The 19,030-nt window shown below is 41.4% G+C and overlaps 1 protein-coding gene across 2 annotated transcripts in view; it reads right to left on the bottom strand.

The window, feature by feature from the left end:
- The window catches only part of usp6nl (USP6 N-terminal like), an 89,131-nt gene that overhangs the window by 20,905 nt on the left and 49,196 nt on the right, over window positions 1–19,030 (bottom strand). For both annotated transcript variants that reach the window (XM_083999814.1, XM_083999813.1), the window contains 3 exons: window positions 11,222–11,289; window positions 4,281–4,360; window positions 768–807 (listed from right to left, as the gene is read on the bottom strand). In XM_083999814.1, the coding sequence (XP_083855940.1) occupies window positions 768–807; window positions 4,281–4,360; window positions 11,222–11,289 (188 nt within the window). The remainder of the gene's footprint in view (window positions 1–767; window positions 808–4,280; window positions 4,361–11,221; window positions 11,290–19,030) is intronic.

The following is a 19,030-nucleotide window of genomic DNA, read 5'->3' as shown; positions in this document are numbered from 1 at the left end:
ATCAAGGTCGATTGATGAAGATGCTCTAATAAAAGTTAAATTAAAGTAAAAACACAGAAGTCTGGTGGGACGTTGAGTCCTGTCTGGTGGACTTTTACTTTCTAATTTAAACATTTCCACATATTTTATATCCCAAAAAGAGGATTTAAATGTTCCTGATGTTAATAGGTCAGTTTTCGATAAATATGTAGTTAGTTCCTGAAACTATTTGCTTTTTAAAAAGAGTCACAATCAACACAAGAGGATATTTGTGTGATATTGAAGTGAAAGCTCTGTATCTGGAGTTTATATTCAAGATGGAGGTGGATGAATTGGTCCAATGATTCACTTTTTTGTGGCTGTCTTACACTATTTTTAGGTTTTCACATGCAAATCATACTTTCTTTTGGTCTTTTATTCATAACTATAAACACAATAAGACTAAAACTAATAAGATAGATACAGTAAATCTGGTTCTGCGGGACGAAAAGCTCAATAGAAGCTTTTTATAATCAAATATTTACACTTTAAATTATAAAGTATGTGCAATGATGTGCAATATGAATGGGAGAATGTGCATTTACAGTATGTAAATGTCTAAAGGTCGAATGTAACTGCTTTTTTCATGCAAATTGCTAAATTGTCCTACAGAAACCATTTACAATGCATCAAAGAGTTAAATGATGCATTCATTACGCCTTAAGAATATCATACTGTGTATCAAGGTAAAGCAAAATATCACAATATTGTTGGAGGTGCAGAAGTGAAAGAGAGGTCACGTCACTCACCTTCTCCTCCACCGAGTCGTAGGATGGAAGTTCATTCTCACTGATGGGAGGAGGAAAGAGAAGAGAGAGAGAGATGAGAAGTGTTGGACTTATCTCTGAAGCTCCAGTTTGTTTGTTTGTTTCTTTACTTATTTATTTATTTTGACGTCTTTGCTTGTGTCTCTTCTGTCATACATGAATCACAGTTTAGTCGAACTCCGCCTGCTCGTAAACAAGCCTGTCAGGATGGAAAACATCGCCGCGCTGCAGCCGCTCTGACAGTTTGTCGGGTTTCATGCTCGACACAATGTTCAAAGTCAGATTCCTCTTCCAAAGAAAAAAAAAAAAAAAAAATTGTGAGTGGCGGAGCGACTGAGTGAGTGAGTGAGTGAGTGATATCCGGGTCAGCGCTCGTCTCACTCCCCCGACCGTTATCACAAAGAGGGAACATCATCAAACATGCCAAGCAGCCACACAAACAGGAAATAACAGATTAGACACTCCTCAATTTTTCTGCTCTTGTTTATCCTGCGTTTTCAAAGTCTCTGCCTCCCCCTCCCTCCCCTCCCCTCCCCTCCCCTCCCCTCCCCTTGAGAGACAGGAGTTGATGAATATTCAGGTTTCATCTCCTGGTCGGCGGCTCTGAATGCTACCTGCCGTTTAGCACAATAAACAGCAAACAGAGGATAAACAGAGTTTTAACAAGGGCGTCTGAAAAGCTTCCCTGCATGACAACAATTAAGGCCCAAAATACAGCCGGAGAGTGACAGTTCATGTTTTTATGTTGTATATCTTTCACTTTTTAAGGATTATTACAAAAAAAAAAAAAAAAAAAGGAAAAATCTAAATCTTTCTGGATGTAACTCACAGAAGTTTCCAGTAGTAAAAATAAAGATTCAGATTCAGGGGAATTACTGTAATGAATGAAGCCAAAACTGAAGCGCCAGTTCCTCAAATGACCACTAGAGGTCGGGTAAATGCTCACAGACTCCTATTAACGACAACTTTATTTAAAACAATTCGCAGCTTGGGAGAAGCCATTTCTGACTCAATCAAACGGCGTCAAACTCGGACAGTATCATCATCTCAGAGCTACGATTTTCCGTCTTGACATCAGTGACAGCAACGAAACAAGTTGTTTCTCAGTGTTTTCATGCAACTTCATCTGTTTTGAAAAAAGCTGCTAGCACAGCTTTTCCACAATCAGCCAAACTTATTTCGGGCATCCATGTTTTGTTTTTCTCCTCCGAGTTAACCTCCAAGTTCGAGTTCCAACTTCTCAGTTACTTCCAAGTTGTAGTGAACGCAGTATATGGCTTAGTTAAAGGGACAACGAGGAGTTTCTATTCGGTTATAAAAAAGTCTCACGTTAATGTGGATGAATCTCCGCTACCCACACTTGTTAATGGGCCCATTTTCGATAAATATATCGTTCTGTCTCTATCGTTATTTTGTTATTATTAGTGGTGGCGGAGATGCTGGTCGAGCCGACCAGCGTTTTTTACTTTCGGTTTCGCAACGAGTCATGAGAATAACGCAGCTGAATCGCCGTTTATGGTCGGAACTACGACGGTATGTGAACCTCTTTGAACCTCTGACTTTAATTCTTGATGAATGAAAACATGAGTCCGTCTTGCGCCGGTCAAAATAATTTTACGGTGCGCGCGGAGGCTCATAAATGTAGTGTGAAAACGCTTCGCTTTTCCAAAACTCCTCGTTGTCCCTTTAAAGTTATGTCTAATTGGGGGCGTGGCCACGTTTGAGTGACAGCTGAGTGAGTGAGTCTTTGCCCATATATGGATTACCCTAGAGTTAATGAGGAGGTCAGTTACTGCCACCTCTTCTGACAGTCTGTGGGTTTTAATGCACATTTTCAATTTGCACACTATTAAAAAACCACAAGAAAACATCTCAAAATAAAGCCTACCATATCTCCATAATGTTTCTATTATTGTTTAAAGGAAACCTATCACACTTTTTGAGTTTACCCTCTCTGAATGTGTGTCCTGAAGCTTTTTGTGTCGCCAGTGAGGAAAATAAGTATCTGATGCCCTGCTGATTTTGTACAGTAAGTTTGCTCCCCCACAGAGAAATGGACGGTCTATAGTTTTTATGGTAAGGTTATTTTAACAGAGAGAGACAGATTAACATCCAGTAACAACATCATCATATTAAAATTACACATTAATTTACGTTTGATCAAGTGAAATAAGGGCAAAAATCAGCAGAGGATCAAATACAGCTCTACAGAGATTCAAGAATAAGTCATTTCCTTCCATCCTATCCATCTCACTTCCTAGAAAGACTGGTGTCAGTGTGAAAATGGCCATAATAGGTCGTCTTTAACATCTGTTTACATCTGTGGTCCAGCTCTGAACATCTGTGTAAACTCAGTCTTGGCTCTGATTTTCATACATATCTGAAGCGAGTGTGAAAACATCTGTAAAGTTCACGTCTCCTCTTCCTGTATCACATGGAGATCACTGCTGCTCCTCCTCCTCCTCCTCCTCCTCCTCCTCCTCCTCCTCCTCCTCCTCCTCCTCCTCCTCCTCCTCAGTTACCGCCCGCAGCCACTGACCTTCACCTTAGGATACTTCTGTCCCTGTCTGAAACAATCATGTAACCCTGAGGTTTTTCTTTTCTTTCTGCTCCTCCTCGTCTTCCACCATCGTCTCATCATCCATCCCTCGCTCCTCCACCGCCTCTGGTCTGGTCTGGTCTGGTCTGGCTCGTACCACTCTGTCCTAACACTGATGCCTGTGATTGTGGCTAACCGGCCTGTTTCCTGCCTGCATGTGCCAGCCTATATATAACCCTCCAACACGGCGTTTTGTTAAAGAGCCTCACAGCCTCCGAAGCCACAAACACAGTCTCCATCTCTCTGCACCAGCCGCCGCCTACATCGCCCCCCTCCCACCCCTTCCCCTGCCGTTAGACCGGCCTCCCCTCCCTTCCCATGGACCAGTCTACCACCCAGTCCTCCCATCGAGCTGACCGGCTCTCCCTGCCCCCCCCCCCCCCCCTCACTAGAGACTGCCTTCATCAACCCCTGCTAACATTTCCATATTCCGCACATTCTGTGACAAACTGTAAACTGTTTTCTTGTCTGTAACAACATCTATTGCACGTCTGTCCGTCCTGGGTGAGGGATCCCTCCTCTGTTGCTCACCCTGAGGTTTCTCCTGTTTTTCCCTGTTAAAAGGGTTTCCATGGAGTTTTTCCTCAGTCGATGTGAGGGTCTAAGGACAGAGGATGTTGTTACGATGCCATGTAAAGCCCTTTGAGACAAACTGTTTGTAAAAACGGGCTATACAAATAAAATTGCCTTGCCTTGCCTTGCCTTGCCTCTCAGCAGCAGCCTCTCATTTTCTCCCTCTTCCTCTGCAGCGTGGTGCTTCGCCTCATACTGGAGGTTTACTTTGGAGACTTTTCATTTACTTTATAATAATAATGATGATAATAATAATAATAATAATAATGATAAACGGGCTGTGACGTGAAGCTGCGTGTGTTTGTGATTATGTGAGTTCTTACTGGACGAAGCCGAAGCGGTCGATGACTTTGTACAGGTGGAAGTTGGTGTCCTCCCACGGCTCCACAACCGCCTCTTTACCCTGCAGAAGACACACAACACAACAATAACATTAAAACTGCTGAACATCAAGAGTCAAATCAAAGTTTCAATCAATTTGCATTTTGCACTTGATTGTAGATTCACAGTGAAGCTTGTTTGTGTGCACTGACAATAAAAAAACAACAAAAATCTCATATAAGTGACTGTAAATCAGCACAGAAACTAGTAACAGACAAAAAGATTGAAAGAAATTCTGCTGAAAGTTAAAATCTAACAAACAAACTTTACTTGTGACTGTAAACTGTGTTTTTCTGGGACTTAATGAACCAATGCATCATTGAAGAATTAGGAAAAGGGCATTTTCACTTTTTTGTGACATTTTACAGACAGAACTAATGACTGGGATAAAAGTAAGCAGATTAATCATCAAACGCATTAGTTGCAGCTTCTGAATTGTGCAGTAATCATTTGTATTTCTCCAAATTTTTTATTCATGTGATAATCAACAAAGGAAAAATACAATAAAAAATTATATTTTTCCATCTTTTCTGGATTGTAAATCTCTTCTAACAGGGCGGACTGAGAGTTGGTTTGTGTGTGTGTTGGTCGAACAAACAACAAACAAAAAAAGCAATTTGAAGACATCACCAAGTTGACTTTTCATTAACTAAACAATCTAAGGGATAGTTCAACATTTTGGCAAATTGGCCCATTGCCATAATCGCTGTAGTCATAGCAGTAGGTAATTGTCTGTGCAAGCGATTTTTAAAACGGTGGAGCAGAGCCGTGAGCTGCTCAGAGCTACGCTACGGAGGCTAATGGGATTTCATGGTTTGCCTCATCAAACTCATCAAATACACAATCCAACAACTCCAAAACGCTCTGGTGGACAAGTTGTGACCTGCACATTCACCACGCTATGAGATAATAACAGAATGTCACCAGACAGAGTTGTTTTAGAGGTAAATACAGAGACTGCTTGCTGAAAAACTGCCCCCGACGTGAACACGCATCAGCGGTTTTGCATGGATTTACCTCTAAAACAACTCCAATTTGCCAAAATGTTGAACTATCCCTTTAAGTTGATGAATCTGACGAAGCAGCAGCAGGTTGTGAAGCTGCTTCAGCTCTGAAATGAACTCCGCTCCAAATGACCACCCACCACTCTCAGGGGCACAGAGTCGTGTTTTGACGGCGCTGCTGCTGCTAGATTGCGACTCCTGCGACGCCCTTGGGGAAAGTGTGTTGGCGCGAGTGTGTGTTTACCAAACACAAGGACACTGTGTCTGTGTGTGTGTTTCTATGTGTGTGTTGTGTGTATGTGTGTGAAAGAGAGTGTGATTATGTGAGCACCTGTGTCACCGGCTGACTCTGGGTCTCCGGGAAAAAAAAAAAAGAAAGAAAAAAGTAGTTAATTCACCATCACGGAGAGATGAAATAGAAATCCTGCAGCCAGACGGTGTGTGTGTGTGTGTGTGTGTGTGTGTGTGTATGTGTGTGTGTGTGTGTGTGTCAGGGGGGGATTATGTGGAGGAGAGCAGGGGGAGAATATCAAAGAGAGTGTGTGTGTGTGAGACAATAGAGGGCAAGAAGTTGAGTCGATTTAGAGCTCGAACCGAAATGAACAAAAGTTTGAGTGTAGAAAACGAGTTCTGCTGCTGGTCACAACATCTGTAAAAGAGACGGACCACCACGCCGCCAGATGTTGCTGATGACTTTGAATTTACTTTTTTTGACACCGAGAGCAACACAAACAAACAAACGCTGAAGGAAACGCAGGTTTGTCATTTTGCTGTGGGAGAAATGGAGATTCCTGAACGTGTAAGAAGCATCTTTTTCTCTCTCTTTGGTTTATGGACATGTATTTACAATTAACACCGGAGATAATTAGAAACATGTGAAGAGTAAGTGATGCTAATCTAAAAGTAGCCTATAAATATCACGTACAGTTTCATGTCCATGTGTTCATACTATACAGGATTTTCACCTTAAAGGGATAGTTCAACATTTTGGCAAATTGGCCCATTGCCATAATCGCTATCGTCTTAGCATTCACCACACTATGAGATAATAACAGAACGTTACGAGACGGAGTCATTTTAGAGGTAAATTCATGCAAAACCGCTGATGCACGTTGCCTTCAGGGACAGTTTTTCAGCAAGCAGTCTCTGCCATTTGTCATTTGCCTCAAAAACAACTCTGTGCAGGTCACAACTTGTCCACCAGAGCGTTTTGGAGTTGTTGGATTGTGAATTTGATGAGTTTGATGAGGAAAACCAAGAAATCCCATTAGCCTCTGTAGCGTAGCTCTGAGCAGCTCGCTGCTCTGCTCCGCCGTTCTAAAAATAGCTTGCACCGACAAATACAGGTAATGAACCTACTCCTAAAACTATAGGGATTATAGCAATAGGCCAATTTGCCAAAATGTTGAACTATCCCTTTAAAAACCTCTGCACCTCTAGTACAGTAAATAAAAATCTATATTCTCTTTATATAAATAAATATACACACATGATTATGACTTATCGTGCAGCCTTTCCTTTCTCATCTGTGTGTTGTCACAGACAGTTTTATCTGCTGTGACTCCGAGTACTTACAAGTACTTAATTAACCAGTAATTTACGCCTCATTGTGTTGATTAACTACAAAAGCAAATTACTGGAAAATTGCATCTGTTTGTTTATTTTGTCCTTTAATCAAAATTACGCTCTTCGACTGTGTAAAACAATTCTCAGTGAAAGGCAAAAATAAAAACAGGAGGAATGTGGAATAATAACAGGAAAAGAGAAGAGTGGATTTATGAGCCGGATGTTTCACTTAGATGGATTTTTATAGGAAAAGCCTAATTAAACCCATTTGATTTAATTATATTTTAAACAGTGTATATCAAATCAATATAAATGAGTGTCTAACCAAGCTCCCATTAGCTTGTGTGTGTAATGGCTCCTGACTCCACAGTCTGCTTGTTTTTCATACACTGTAAATGTACAAAAATGTGCCTTTTTTTTATTTTTCATTTCGACTCGAAGCTTCAAACTTCATCAAATCACGTTGGAAATATACAGATGTGTCGACAGCTCCACCTGACAGTCTGAGAACTTCAAAGTTACAAAAAAAAACATCTGCGCCCAGATGTGATGTGTCCACACAGTGTACTGTACAGTACGATCCAACAACGTGTCTTAAAAAATAATCCTCGCCTCGCCCCGGTATCAGATCCAGTCTGTGGTTTCTCAGGTCGCTTCACCGGGTCGACCAGATGTTGAGGTGAAAGTATTTTTTGAAATCCATCTCCCTCCACCTACTGCTCCCTCAGCAGAAACACACCACTCAAAATAAATAACTCAAACACACACACACAGAAGACCTCGGTGTTTTATCCACGTGTGTGTCCACGGCTTCACATCATCACGGCCGACACATTTATCATTTCTCTCAAATCAATTTCAGGAGGGGGAAATTAAAGCGGCGCTGCGACTGCTCAGCGCTCGCTCCGTCATGGCGTCTGTGATTGTGTGTCACCACCACCACTACCAGTCTGTGATGGACGCATGTGTGCTTTCTCTCTGCACTTTATTATTAACATAACTGGTGCTGGTTCATGCTAATAAATCTGTGCTTTTTTCATTTCCAGAAAAGAAAATTGGAAAAAAAAGTCCAGAAAAATGAAAAACAGGACGTCCCAGCAGCTCCTGAATGCATCAGTATTTCATAGCCAGATGTTGCCTGGTACCAAGTTTAAATTTAAAACATCTAGGTTGAATAATAGACACATAAAACACCGTAAGTCAGTGGAGATTTTACGACTTCAGCTACTCAAAGAGAGAGAGACACTTCAGGTTACCCAGATATATGAGCTGTAACCTGATTTATTATCATTTCATTTGTGATGTTTGATGCTACATAACAGTACCAGCAGCTCTGTGAGGCTCCGCTGCACTCAGCTGAATGCTAAACATCAGCATTCATGTCCACTGTCCAGCAGGTGTTCGCTAATTAGCAAAAAAAACACAAAGAACAAACCAAAGCTGATGGAAAGTCCACAGAGCAGATGTTGATGTACTGTATGTCTGGGCAAACTTTCACTGTGATCCCTGGAGGAGATGTTGAGATATTGCTCGCTCCGCTCCAGAGTGCCGGCTTTTTCTCTTTTCTTTTTTGTTTTTCCGCTTCTCCTCCTGCAGTGGTTGCTTTTAATTGTTTATTTTTATACCTAGTTTTTATAATTGCTGGTGTTTTATTTTGTGATGTGGATGCCGGCAAAGTAAGAATTTCATTGTCAGGGAAACTCACCTTTCCACTGTACAGTACAAATGACAATTAACACTTTTGAACTTTTGAAATAACAAAACAAGCCGGTAGATGTGTTGACGGGCGATGATAGCGGTCCAAAAAAAAGAAAATATTGGGAATCGTTGCAGTCGTTACAACACTAACCGTTGAAATTTGCGCACTGCATCAGTGTGCATAGTATACTGCGTTACAGTATGCATGATGTTGAACTGACATCATCTCTGATCCGATCTCTTCAGCAGCCAAAGCACAAAGTTATTAAGTACCGGCTCCAAATATTCTCCAATCAGTGGCCTCCATCCAAAAAAAAACCCATCAGCATCAGTCGTCGCCGTGACAACAGACAGCAGTCAGGCCAGGAGGATGTGTCATCCGGAAACAAAACTCTTCATTTCTGTGCACAGCTTGTGTCTCTGTGTGTGTGTGGTCAGCGTGATAATAACTGACTCCATTAAACTCCACCCATCTCCAGCAGCGACAATGACACTGATTTAGCTCTGATTGTGTCTCATTTCACCTCACACACACACTCATACACACATACACACACACACACACGCCTCCATCATCTCCTCTCCTCTCCATGGTCTCTTCACTCTTAATGAGGCAGCAGCTTGATTATGCAGCCTGCTGGACTAAATTAAAAAGACTAATTTACAAACCAAGCGTGGTGGGCTGGTCCGACTGATACCGTCGAGCTGTGAAATAGACGTGTCACTCAGGGAGCAGCCACATATACACACACAGTCAATCTACACACATATACACACACAATGGGAAAGTATAAAGTGTTATCTTCTGAGTTCTCTGCACAGATGTTTGATGAAGGTAGAGACAAGGAGAAATGAGGAGGAGGGAAAATTATTATTTAAAGTCAAAATAACAAGTGTTGCTGTTGGTTAATTAATTGATTATTTGATCGAAAGAATTATCAATTAAGAAAACAAATTGATTTCTCAAATAAAAAAACAGTTAAGCTGCCAATTCTGTGGTTCAGTATTTCCAGTTTCTTTTTCCAAATATAAATGTAAATGCAAACTTTTGGTCGAGAAAAATCATCTTTAGACGTCACATTTTTTCTGTCCTCCTGGGTCAAGGAAGGAAGGATGAAAGGAAGGAAGGAAGGCAGGAAGGATGAAGGGAAAGAAGGAAGGAAGGAAGGAAGGAAGGAAGGAAGGAAGGAAGGAAGGAAGGAAGGGAAAGATGGGAGGAAAGAAGGAAGGGAAAAAGGAAGGAAGATAGATGGAGGGAGGATGATCGGGTCAATTGGGTCAAAAAGGAATGAAGAAGTAAGGATGAGGGGAAGGAAGGGAGGGAAAAAGGAAATAGGGAAGGGAAAAAGAAAGGAAAGAAAGATGGAGGGAGAGAACAGATTCGTTCAAGGAAGTAAGGAAGAAGGGAAAGAAGGAAGAGAGGGGAAAAGGGATTCTGGAAAGAAGGAAGGGAAAAGGAAGGAAAGAAAGATGGAGGGAGGGAACAGATCAGGTCAATTGGATCAAAAGAGGAAGGAAGGAAGGAAGGAAGGAAGGAAGGAAGGAAGGAAGGAAGGAAGGAAGGAAGGAAGGAAGGAAGGAAGAGGAAAAGGATTGTGGAAAGATGGAAGGGAGAAAGGAAGGAAAGAAGGAAGGAAGGATGGAGGAAGGGAACAGATTGGGTCAATTTGACCCAGAAGGACAAACCCAATCAACTGATTGATTTGCTAATGAAAATAACTGCTAGTTGGACCTAGGATGAAGACACCGCAGCAGAGTAGTTTGTAGACTACATTTCCCATAATGCATCAGAGATTATGTCCCTCATTTGAACCTTCCTGCCCGAACAACAACCACCGTCGTCCAAACCTCCGCACCTACAGGTTGTAAAACACAACGAAGTGAGTCGTCCACAACAACACGAGCCGAGACAAGCCTGATGACATCATCGCCGTTACATCATCGGCGTCGGTTGTGTTGTGACTGGCACTTCCTGTGTGACTCACACGCTGAGGCATCTTAATATTCATTCATGTATCAATATTATGTATCTGTGATCTGCTGCCACTGTTGATGAATGAAATGTCACCTCTGGATCTCAGCCAATAAAACCACTTCATGTCCATGACATCACACCGACACTATTGAATGAATGAATGAATGAATGAATGAACACACACACACACTCTTTATCCTCCCTTCTCTGCCCTTTATGCATAATTAACACACACTTGTCTGGACGTGCACACACACACACACACACTGAGTCATCACCTGCTTTGCTTTTCAAATGCACGAAGCTTCATTAACATTTTAATTTTCAACGAGTTTTTCAACGCTGCATCTGAAATGTGGCTCTTCACGCTGACATCACTACCGCCGCCGCTGCCGCCTCGCCAAAATGAAAACGCTTTAAAAACACTGGAGCAGCAGATTGCGCCCGCTCGCCGCACGCTGTTATTATTGTGTTTCACGGGCAATAAGGCAGAGATTTATAGAGGGATTTCACCACCGTGGAGTCACTCTCAGCATGAGTGAGTGACTGGAATCTGGCTGCGGACGACCGCACGGAGGAAAAAAAAACAAAAGAAAAGGAAACTATTGTTGCTGCTGCTGCTGTGTTGTTGTTAATGTACCTTGTCATATTTGGCGACTATCTCAGCTCGCTCCTGGTCAAGTTTCACCGCCGCATCCTGATCAGACGCTGCAGAGACAAAACAAGAAGAAGACAAGTTAGATCATCTGTCATCATACATGTAGCCTACAGTGCTGCTGGAAACGTTTGTGAACTCCTTGATTAGTTTTTCTGTTTTTTTTTCATGATTTTTTAAATTTTATTTATTTTTATATATGGTTTATGTTTATTTAATTTCATGTCCTTGTTTTGAGGCAACGGAGTGTGCATCTTTATTTTTATTACTCTCTACATTGTAGATTCATATTAAAGACATTAAAAGTAGAAGAGCACATACTGTATATCGAGTTATCTGTCACCTGACCTAAACCCAACTATGAGATGGTTTGGGATGAGCCAACAAGTGCTCAGCACCTCTGGGAACTCCTTGTTGGAAAACAAAAACCGCTCCAGGTGACGACCTCATGAAGCCGATGACAGAAGGTCAAGAGGCTGCAAAAAGCTGTCATCAAAACAAAAGGTGGCTACTTCACAGAATCTAAAGCATAAAACATATTCTGCTTTGTTTAGCTTTTTTTTCTCACTAAGTAATTCCTTTAGTTTTGATGTCTCCATTATGAATCTACAATGTACAAAGTAATAAAAATAAAGAACAACGATTGAATGAGAATGAGAAACTTTTAGAAACACAGAGTAAGTGAACCTGAGTGAGCTGCATTGAAAAAAAAATCAAGTAGGCCTATAATAGACATAGAAATAGAAAACATGAGCAGACGAATCAAATGAGACATAGGCTATTCAGAAAATGGTTTTGTAAGATCTGTTACACATGGAGGACACTCAGCAGCATCGTCACAACTCAGACGCCCAGAAGTGGACAGAAAGCCATCAAAACCTTCAACAAGAAGCACTAGAAGAGGAATAAACATACGTGAATAGACATGTCATATTCATTTAAGAGTTGTGAGAAGGAAGCCTCTGCTCTCCAGAAAGAACAAAGTTTCCCGTTTAAACTTTGCCACAGAGTTCACACACTTTCAAGCAGTTGTGGTGGTCGATGGTGTCATGCTGGTGCTGTGACCGTGGACGTTTACGGCTCAGACAACGACAAAAAAAAACATCAGGTTGACATTTTATGGTTGACGTTAATTACTGCTGTTGCTGGTGTTTCTGTGTCTCTCTCTCCATAAATGTTTTTCCATTGTAAACAGTAGTTACGGCCACAGTCAGACTGACAGGACCGACAATTAACTACAGCGAGACAGAGCAGATTCAGCTTAAAGAAAGTTGGTTTTGCATCGAGAGGCTACAGTGGATGTTAGCAGTAGCGTACTGTATTAGCATGCTTTTAGCACACTTTGCTACCACTTTTTCATTCATGCGTTGATTAAAATGTAATTCTGATTTAAGATGATGGTGATGATGCACAAACTTACAACTTTCCTACAGTTTAACATAGGTTATAATAAGTTACTACCACTGTAGCTACGTTAGCCTGTTAGCATGCTAGTTTAGCATCAATCCGAAGCTTTATTCAATCTCTGTATGCTGTGATAATGTCGCATAAATGAAAACTGTCCAACTGTTGTTGACGTCAGTGGGTGATGAAGATTAGAAGATTTGGGGGTAAACAGGTCTGAGCACATCTGTAGGCTGCTACAACACATCTGGATGGAGTTTCATGGCTTTCAATTCGACAACTGTGGAGACATTTCCCTCCGAACGTCTGAAAGTGATTGGCATTTTGGCGGACATCACATCACCAGCACTAGAATGAGGCTAATAATGTTAGCACGTATAAAAAACAAAACAAAACAAATAAAGTCATAATTACGACAGAGTATTAGGGCCACATTCAGAAAACAAAACAAAACACATAATAAAGTCATAAATTTTGAGAATAAAGAGAGATTTAGAGAATAAAGAGAGAATAAAGTCGTAAATTCACGAGAATCGTTAATTTCCTACGAGAAAAAAGTCATAACATTACTAGAATAAAGTCGTAAATTTACGAGAATGAAGTCGTACATTTCCTACGACAAAACAGTCATAACATTACATTACATTACCTATAAGTTTGTGATTTTCACAAAAAAAATCAACTTTGAGAATAAAGTTGTCAAAGTTTGTGATTTTTTTTATTTGTCAATGTGGCCCTAATACTCTGTCATACATAATGAACTAAGCAGTAAAGGAATTTAATGCTTTTGAATATGAACAAAAAAAGAAATTTTCTGTGTTCTCAGATGATTCGACAGGCATGAGAGACTCGCTTTGTGCTGCTCCAACTCTCCCTCGGTGCGTCAGGCCCAAGAGCTGACGTGGAGAACAAACACACACACACACACACACACACAGACACACACACACTTTTCAACACACACAAACACACACACTCTTCAGACCAGTCAGAGAAAGCCTGGTGAGGCCAGCAGGAACACTTCACTGCAGCACAGCCAGCGTGCCAGCCTGACCTCAGCCTCAGTGAATAATGTGTGTGTGTGTATGGTGTGTGTGTGCATGGTGTGTGTGTGTGTGTGTGTGTGTGTGTGTGTGTGTGTGTGTGTGTGTGTGTGTGTGTGTGTGTGTGTGTGTGTGTGTAGGACACAGGCCGATGATGAGAGGAGCTCCTTGAAAACAGAGAGCTGCTGTGACAGAGACGTCACACTGGCACACACAGGTTTTCTGTTTTCTGAGCCCACGTACGACAGTGTGTAGCGCTGATGGATGCACACGCACACACACACACACACTACAACAGACACTTTGCACTTCTCTGTGCACCTTAGGATTGTCAATCTGAATATCCCACGGCAGTTTCCACTCTCTTATCTACCTACCAGACCACTAACACACACACACACACATGAGAGGTTCCAAGCATCGGATGCGTGTTAACAAAGCTGGCAGACACACAAACACACTTAAGTGGGGTCAGGTTGTGTTTATGTTGAATGCAGCGTGCAGCACGTACTGTAGTATCCTAATGGAGGTGTGTGATGACTCACAGCTCCAGGCTTGAGAGAGGGAAACACTGAACATGGCGCTGGACTTCAACACACACACACACACACACACACACACACACACACACACACACACACACACACACACACACTGATGGAACGACTCTCTAGAACCTCAGCTGCCAATTTATTCCAATAACAATCTTGAAAACAACTTTAAACAAGATCGTCCTCAGGGAGCGCCAGGTTCACTGTTACACCGATGCAATTTTATTTGAAGTATCTGCACAACAAAGATGGACAGGTTTGTAAAACTGGCTGAAGTTGGACATTTTAAAGGGATATTTCAACATTTTGGCAAATTGGCTCATTGCCATAATCCCCATAGTTTGTTACCTTTAATTGTCGGTGCAAGCTATTTTTAGAACGGCGGAGCAGAGCCGTGAGCTGCTCAGAGCTACGGAGGCTCATGGGATTTCTTGGTTTCCCTCATCAAACTCATAAAATACACAATCCAACAACTCCAAAACGCTCTGGTGGACAAGTTGTGACCTGCACGTTCACCACGCTATGAGATAATAACAGAACGTTACCAGACAGAGTTGTTTCAGATGTAAATGCAAAGCCGGTGTCATGCTGAAAAGAGACGTTTCAGAGCGTTTTGGAGTTGTTGGATTGTGTATTTGATGAGTTTGATGAGGGAAACCAAGAAATCCCATTAGCCTCCGTAGCGTAGCTCTGAGCAGCTCACGGCTCTGCTCCGCCGTTCTAAAAATAGCTTGCATCGACAATTAAAGGTAACGAACCTACTGCTATGACTATAGGGATTATGGCAATGGGCCAATTTGCCAAACTGTTTAACTATCCCTTTAATAAGACACTTCCATTTGAAACTTTTTAACTTCTCTGTACAAAATGCAGATAAATATAAATAAAGTGTGTATAATATCTGTGGAGACACTGATCTCTATCAGCTGTAATGAGCCGTTATCTAAAACCACTTTGGCCTTCAAAACTCCCAATTTGTTCCAGTTCCAGCTGTTATGTAACATTCCCAGTTCCTTTCATTTTTTCCCCCACTTTTTTTTTTTTCCAACAGGAAGTCTTTGACTCGTGTCATTCTCCAACTTCCTCTCCGGGTCTCCGGGGTTTCGGACGGGAGGAACGGCTCGACTGGAATTCCTAAACGCTCCGAAACAAACGCGCTCCTTATTGAACCCGGCTGGCATTTTTATGACAGGATGGTGTGTGTGTGTGTGTGTGTGTGTGTGTGTGTTAGTGAAAGGCATGTCACTGTGGGCTGTCCAGAGCACACACACACACACACACACACACACACAGCGGGAGAGGACCCAACAAGGCAAACTGTCTGGGGTAAATAAACAAATACAGTAAAAGCCCTCTCGCTGCTGGGAAGTTCACCCCGGGGGGCCGAGTGGTTCCCATAGTGAGAGTGAGAGGAATTGGGGGAGGAAATGGGATTCGGTCCTTTTCTGAGCCTTTAACGCCATATTAGTATTCACACAGCGGCCTGACTTAAGCTAAATGCAATTAGACCCCCTTTTATTCACGGCTGGAGGAACACGTTGACGCCTGGGAGTGTGTTCATAAGAAGAAGGAGGAATTATATACATTCACGTGCCTCCAAAGAGGATTTACTGTATGTCCACTGCACACAGGAGGTTCACTGTGAAAGGTAAAACAATAAATGTGCATTCTAGTTTTTAGTTTGAAACTGGTTTTGGAAAGTGGTGACACATCCAGAGCAGCAGGTCGCAGGAGGAAACAAAAAAAACAAAACAAAAACAAAACAAAGAAGCTGCAGAAAAAGAAAATAAATGTCGAGTGGAGAGAGTTTCGTCGACTGCTTTACTTCTGTATCTAACATTGTTATAATGATGTTGTGTTGCTTTTGAGCATTCAAATGGTCCATTTCTGAAATACGTATGTTCAGATCTGTGAGCTTGTTCAACAATCAAATATTTTATAATTTTAGACCACTGAATTGAGGCAAAGTTTTAGTATTGGTATTTTTTTGGCACTTGGAAGCAACAGAAACATTGTAAATGCAGTCATTTAAGTTGATATACTGACATTATAGAAATGTTATATGTGTGTGTACTTATATAAATGAATACATGTATTGATATGTGACACATAACCCTAACCCTAACATTAGCATTCATATAGAGATGTCTTCCTGGCCACCTGGCTGATCTAAGCTCAGTGTTTCCTCTCCTTTAGCTCTGTTTTCTCCGCATCTTTAGCTGCTTCATGCTCCTGTATGTTGAACCACAAAATGAAATAAAAGGTTATAAATGTGTTTTAAATCATTACGTCATCACATGAGGTGAGTGGCTTCATGATTCATGGCCACCTGGCTGATCTAGGCCCAGTGTTTCCTCTCTTTTAGCTCTGTTTTTGGTCTCCACCAGCTCGTATCTTTAGTCGCTTCTATGTTGAACCACAAAATGAAATGGAAAAAGCTCAGGAATGTGTTTCAGACTAGTCATTAAATCATGAAGTCATCACATGAGATGGAAACAGTTTCAACAAACACGAGAAATGAAGTCACATCAAAGAGTTTAACAGGATCTGATGCTGGATTTACTCCTTTAAAAGACCTTTCTCACTTGTCCTGCTGCTTATCCTTCATTACAAGGCTGCAGCCTCCTCCCTCCCCCAGCGGTGAGGCCGATGTCAGCTCCGGCTAACTGTCCCTGTCCTGCTGTGATTAAAATGTCCCTGTCCGTCACCCCCCCGCCTGCCTGCCTGTCCGCCGCCCCTCCAGCTGGACGCCGCTCTGTCCGCCCACACCAAACCAAACCCAGTCTCTCTCTGCCCTTCACTCCCTCTCACGCTGCATTCAGGTCACGTGGGAATTTTACTGTCAGCAACTCACTCTGGGGCTGTTGGGCCGGAGGAGTCAGAAGTGTTCACGCATGACAACTCGTCTGAAACCAGCAGCACAATGCATCAAGAATTCAGGAAGTTATGTGTTGTTAACTTCCCTCTACCCTACCGTGGTTTTTTATGACCACTCGACCAGGTGATGTGAACGCAGCTCATCGTGTTTTATATCAGCGTGTGATTCACAACCTGCATGCTCAAAGCCGTTAATGGAAAAAATGTGGACACATAGAAAAGAAAAGAAAGATGGAAATCATGGTTTTATTTTACATCTGTGTGAATAAAGAAAAATAATTATTATTTTTCATCCATTTCAATTGATTTAATTGACATAAACAAATAAACTGAAGGTTTGGGAGGATTTTTTTTCCAGCTTCATCAGTGCACTTGTGTGTCTTTGCAGAACAAGATACAAAATCGGGATATTATGAATATTTGCAAAGACGGTCATCTTTTAATAGTATAGAGGGAAAAAATATTTGGATATGTTGTTTAATTTTCTACTTTTTCTGTTTTCGATGCTATAAACCTGCAACATTTGACCAGTTTTCAATCAAAACTGCTCTTTATATAATGTTATAAACTGGAAAAACTATTCATAATCCGCATAAGGACACTAGACGGTGACTTTAATAGGAGACTGCCCAATAAATACATAGCAGCCAATGAGTGTGGAGCTCTGGAGAGATAAAAGAAGTTGGACAGTTCGAGGTCTCTACATCTCCATCTTTGATTTCTGCCCGTCCAAAACAAGCAGCTGAATAATCCAGAAAACAAGTGGAAGAGGAAACTGTGAGATGAGAATAACCGGCAGCTGGTGAATATAAAACTTTCAGAGTCATTAAAACGAGGATGGAAACAAAAATAAAAAACCTCTGGATTTGGTTTTCTTATTCTTGTCAGGATGGAGCAGCGTGGTCGGACTGTATTTGTGTGTTTGTGTATTTGTGTGTTTGTTCCTCATTACGGCCGCTGACAACGAGCAACAAGATGAGCGTAATCACAGCCTTTCTTGTTCCCTCTGCTCTCCTGAAGCCGACGTAGTAATGAGCACCTCTTTGTTCTTCCTGTTAAAGAGTCATCGCATGTTTTTCAGCTCTTTGCAAAAAAAAAAACCTCCGACCAGCTCTTTGTCTATTTCTCAGCTCCTTCATGGATGCTATCTGCACAGACCAGCGAATAGTACTAATAATAACAATAATAATGATGATGATGATGATGATGATGAAGACAGTGACAGTAATAACAGTGGAGAGGTTGCTCAGAGAGGAACTCATTTCCTGTCTTTTGTTCTTGTGTTCACACTCTGCAGCTGAAGAAACTCCACAGCTGAACCGAGAAATCACAGTTCAGATACAGCTGCACACACACCTGACCTCCCCACACACACAAAAACAGGACAGTCCTCCTTCTAACCTTGAATTTCTCCATTATAATGAGATATTTGAATATTTTAAGTTTCCATTAAAACTGAGCTGGAAGTTTTACTCTGGAATATTTTTAACTTTTCAGAGTTTTTAGTGCACTGATGGTTCAGACTTTTGCCAGTCTGTGTCAGTTCGACTTTGAAAAAGTTTGTGTACTTTGCACAAACTTTGCAGGATTGGACTCATTTAAAAAAAAAAAAAAAAAAAATTCTAGACTCTGACTTTTGCAGACTTTTCTAGGATGGAAACTGACTGGATGGTTGCACACTGAGCTGAAAATATGAATTGATGTACTGTAATGTATGCAAAGGTGGACATTTCTAAATGTATTCTTTATATATTCTCAATTTATTCTCACAGAATAAAGTTGTCTCTAAAAAGCCAAAAACATATGACAGACTCATGCTCTCTGAAAAACTAGCTGTAGCCTATTATTACATGGTTTTTCTCTTAGTTGTATGTAGAACTAAAAATAATCATTTATCAACACTGAAATAATAGCAAATA

The sequence above is a fragment of the Trachurus trachurus genome (assembly GCF_905171665.1).
Source record: "Trachurus trachurus genome assembly, chromosome: 23".
NCBI classification, from domain to species: domain Eukaryota; kingdom Metazoa; phylum Chordata; class Actinopteri; order Carangiformes; family Carangidae; genus Trachurus; species Trachurus trachurus.
Note: the sequence above shows the minus strand (reverse complement) of the source record. Positions and strands in the feature narration are given on the sequence as shown.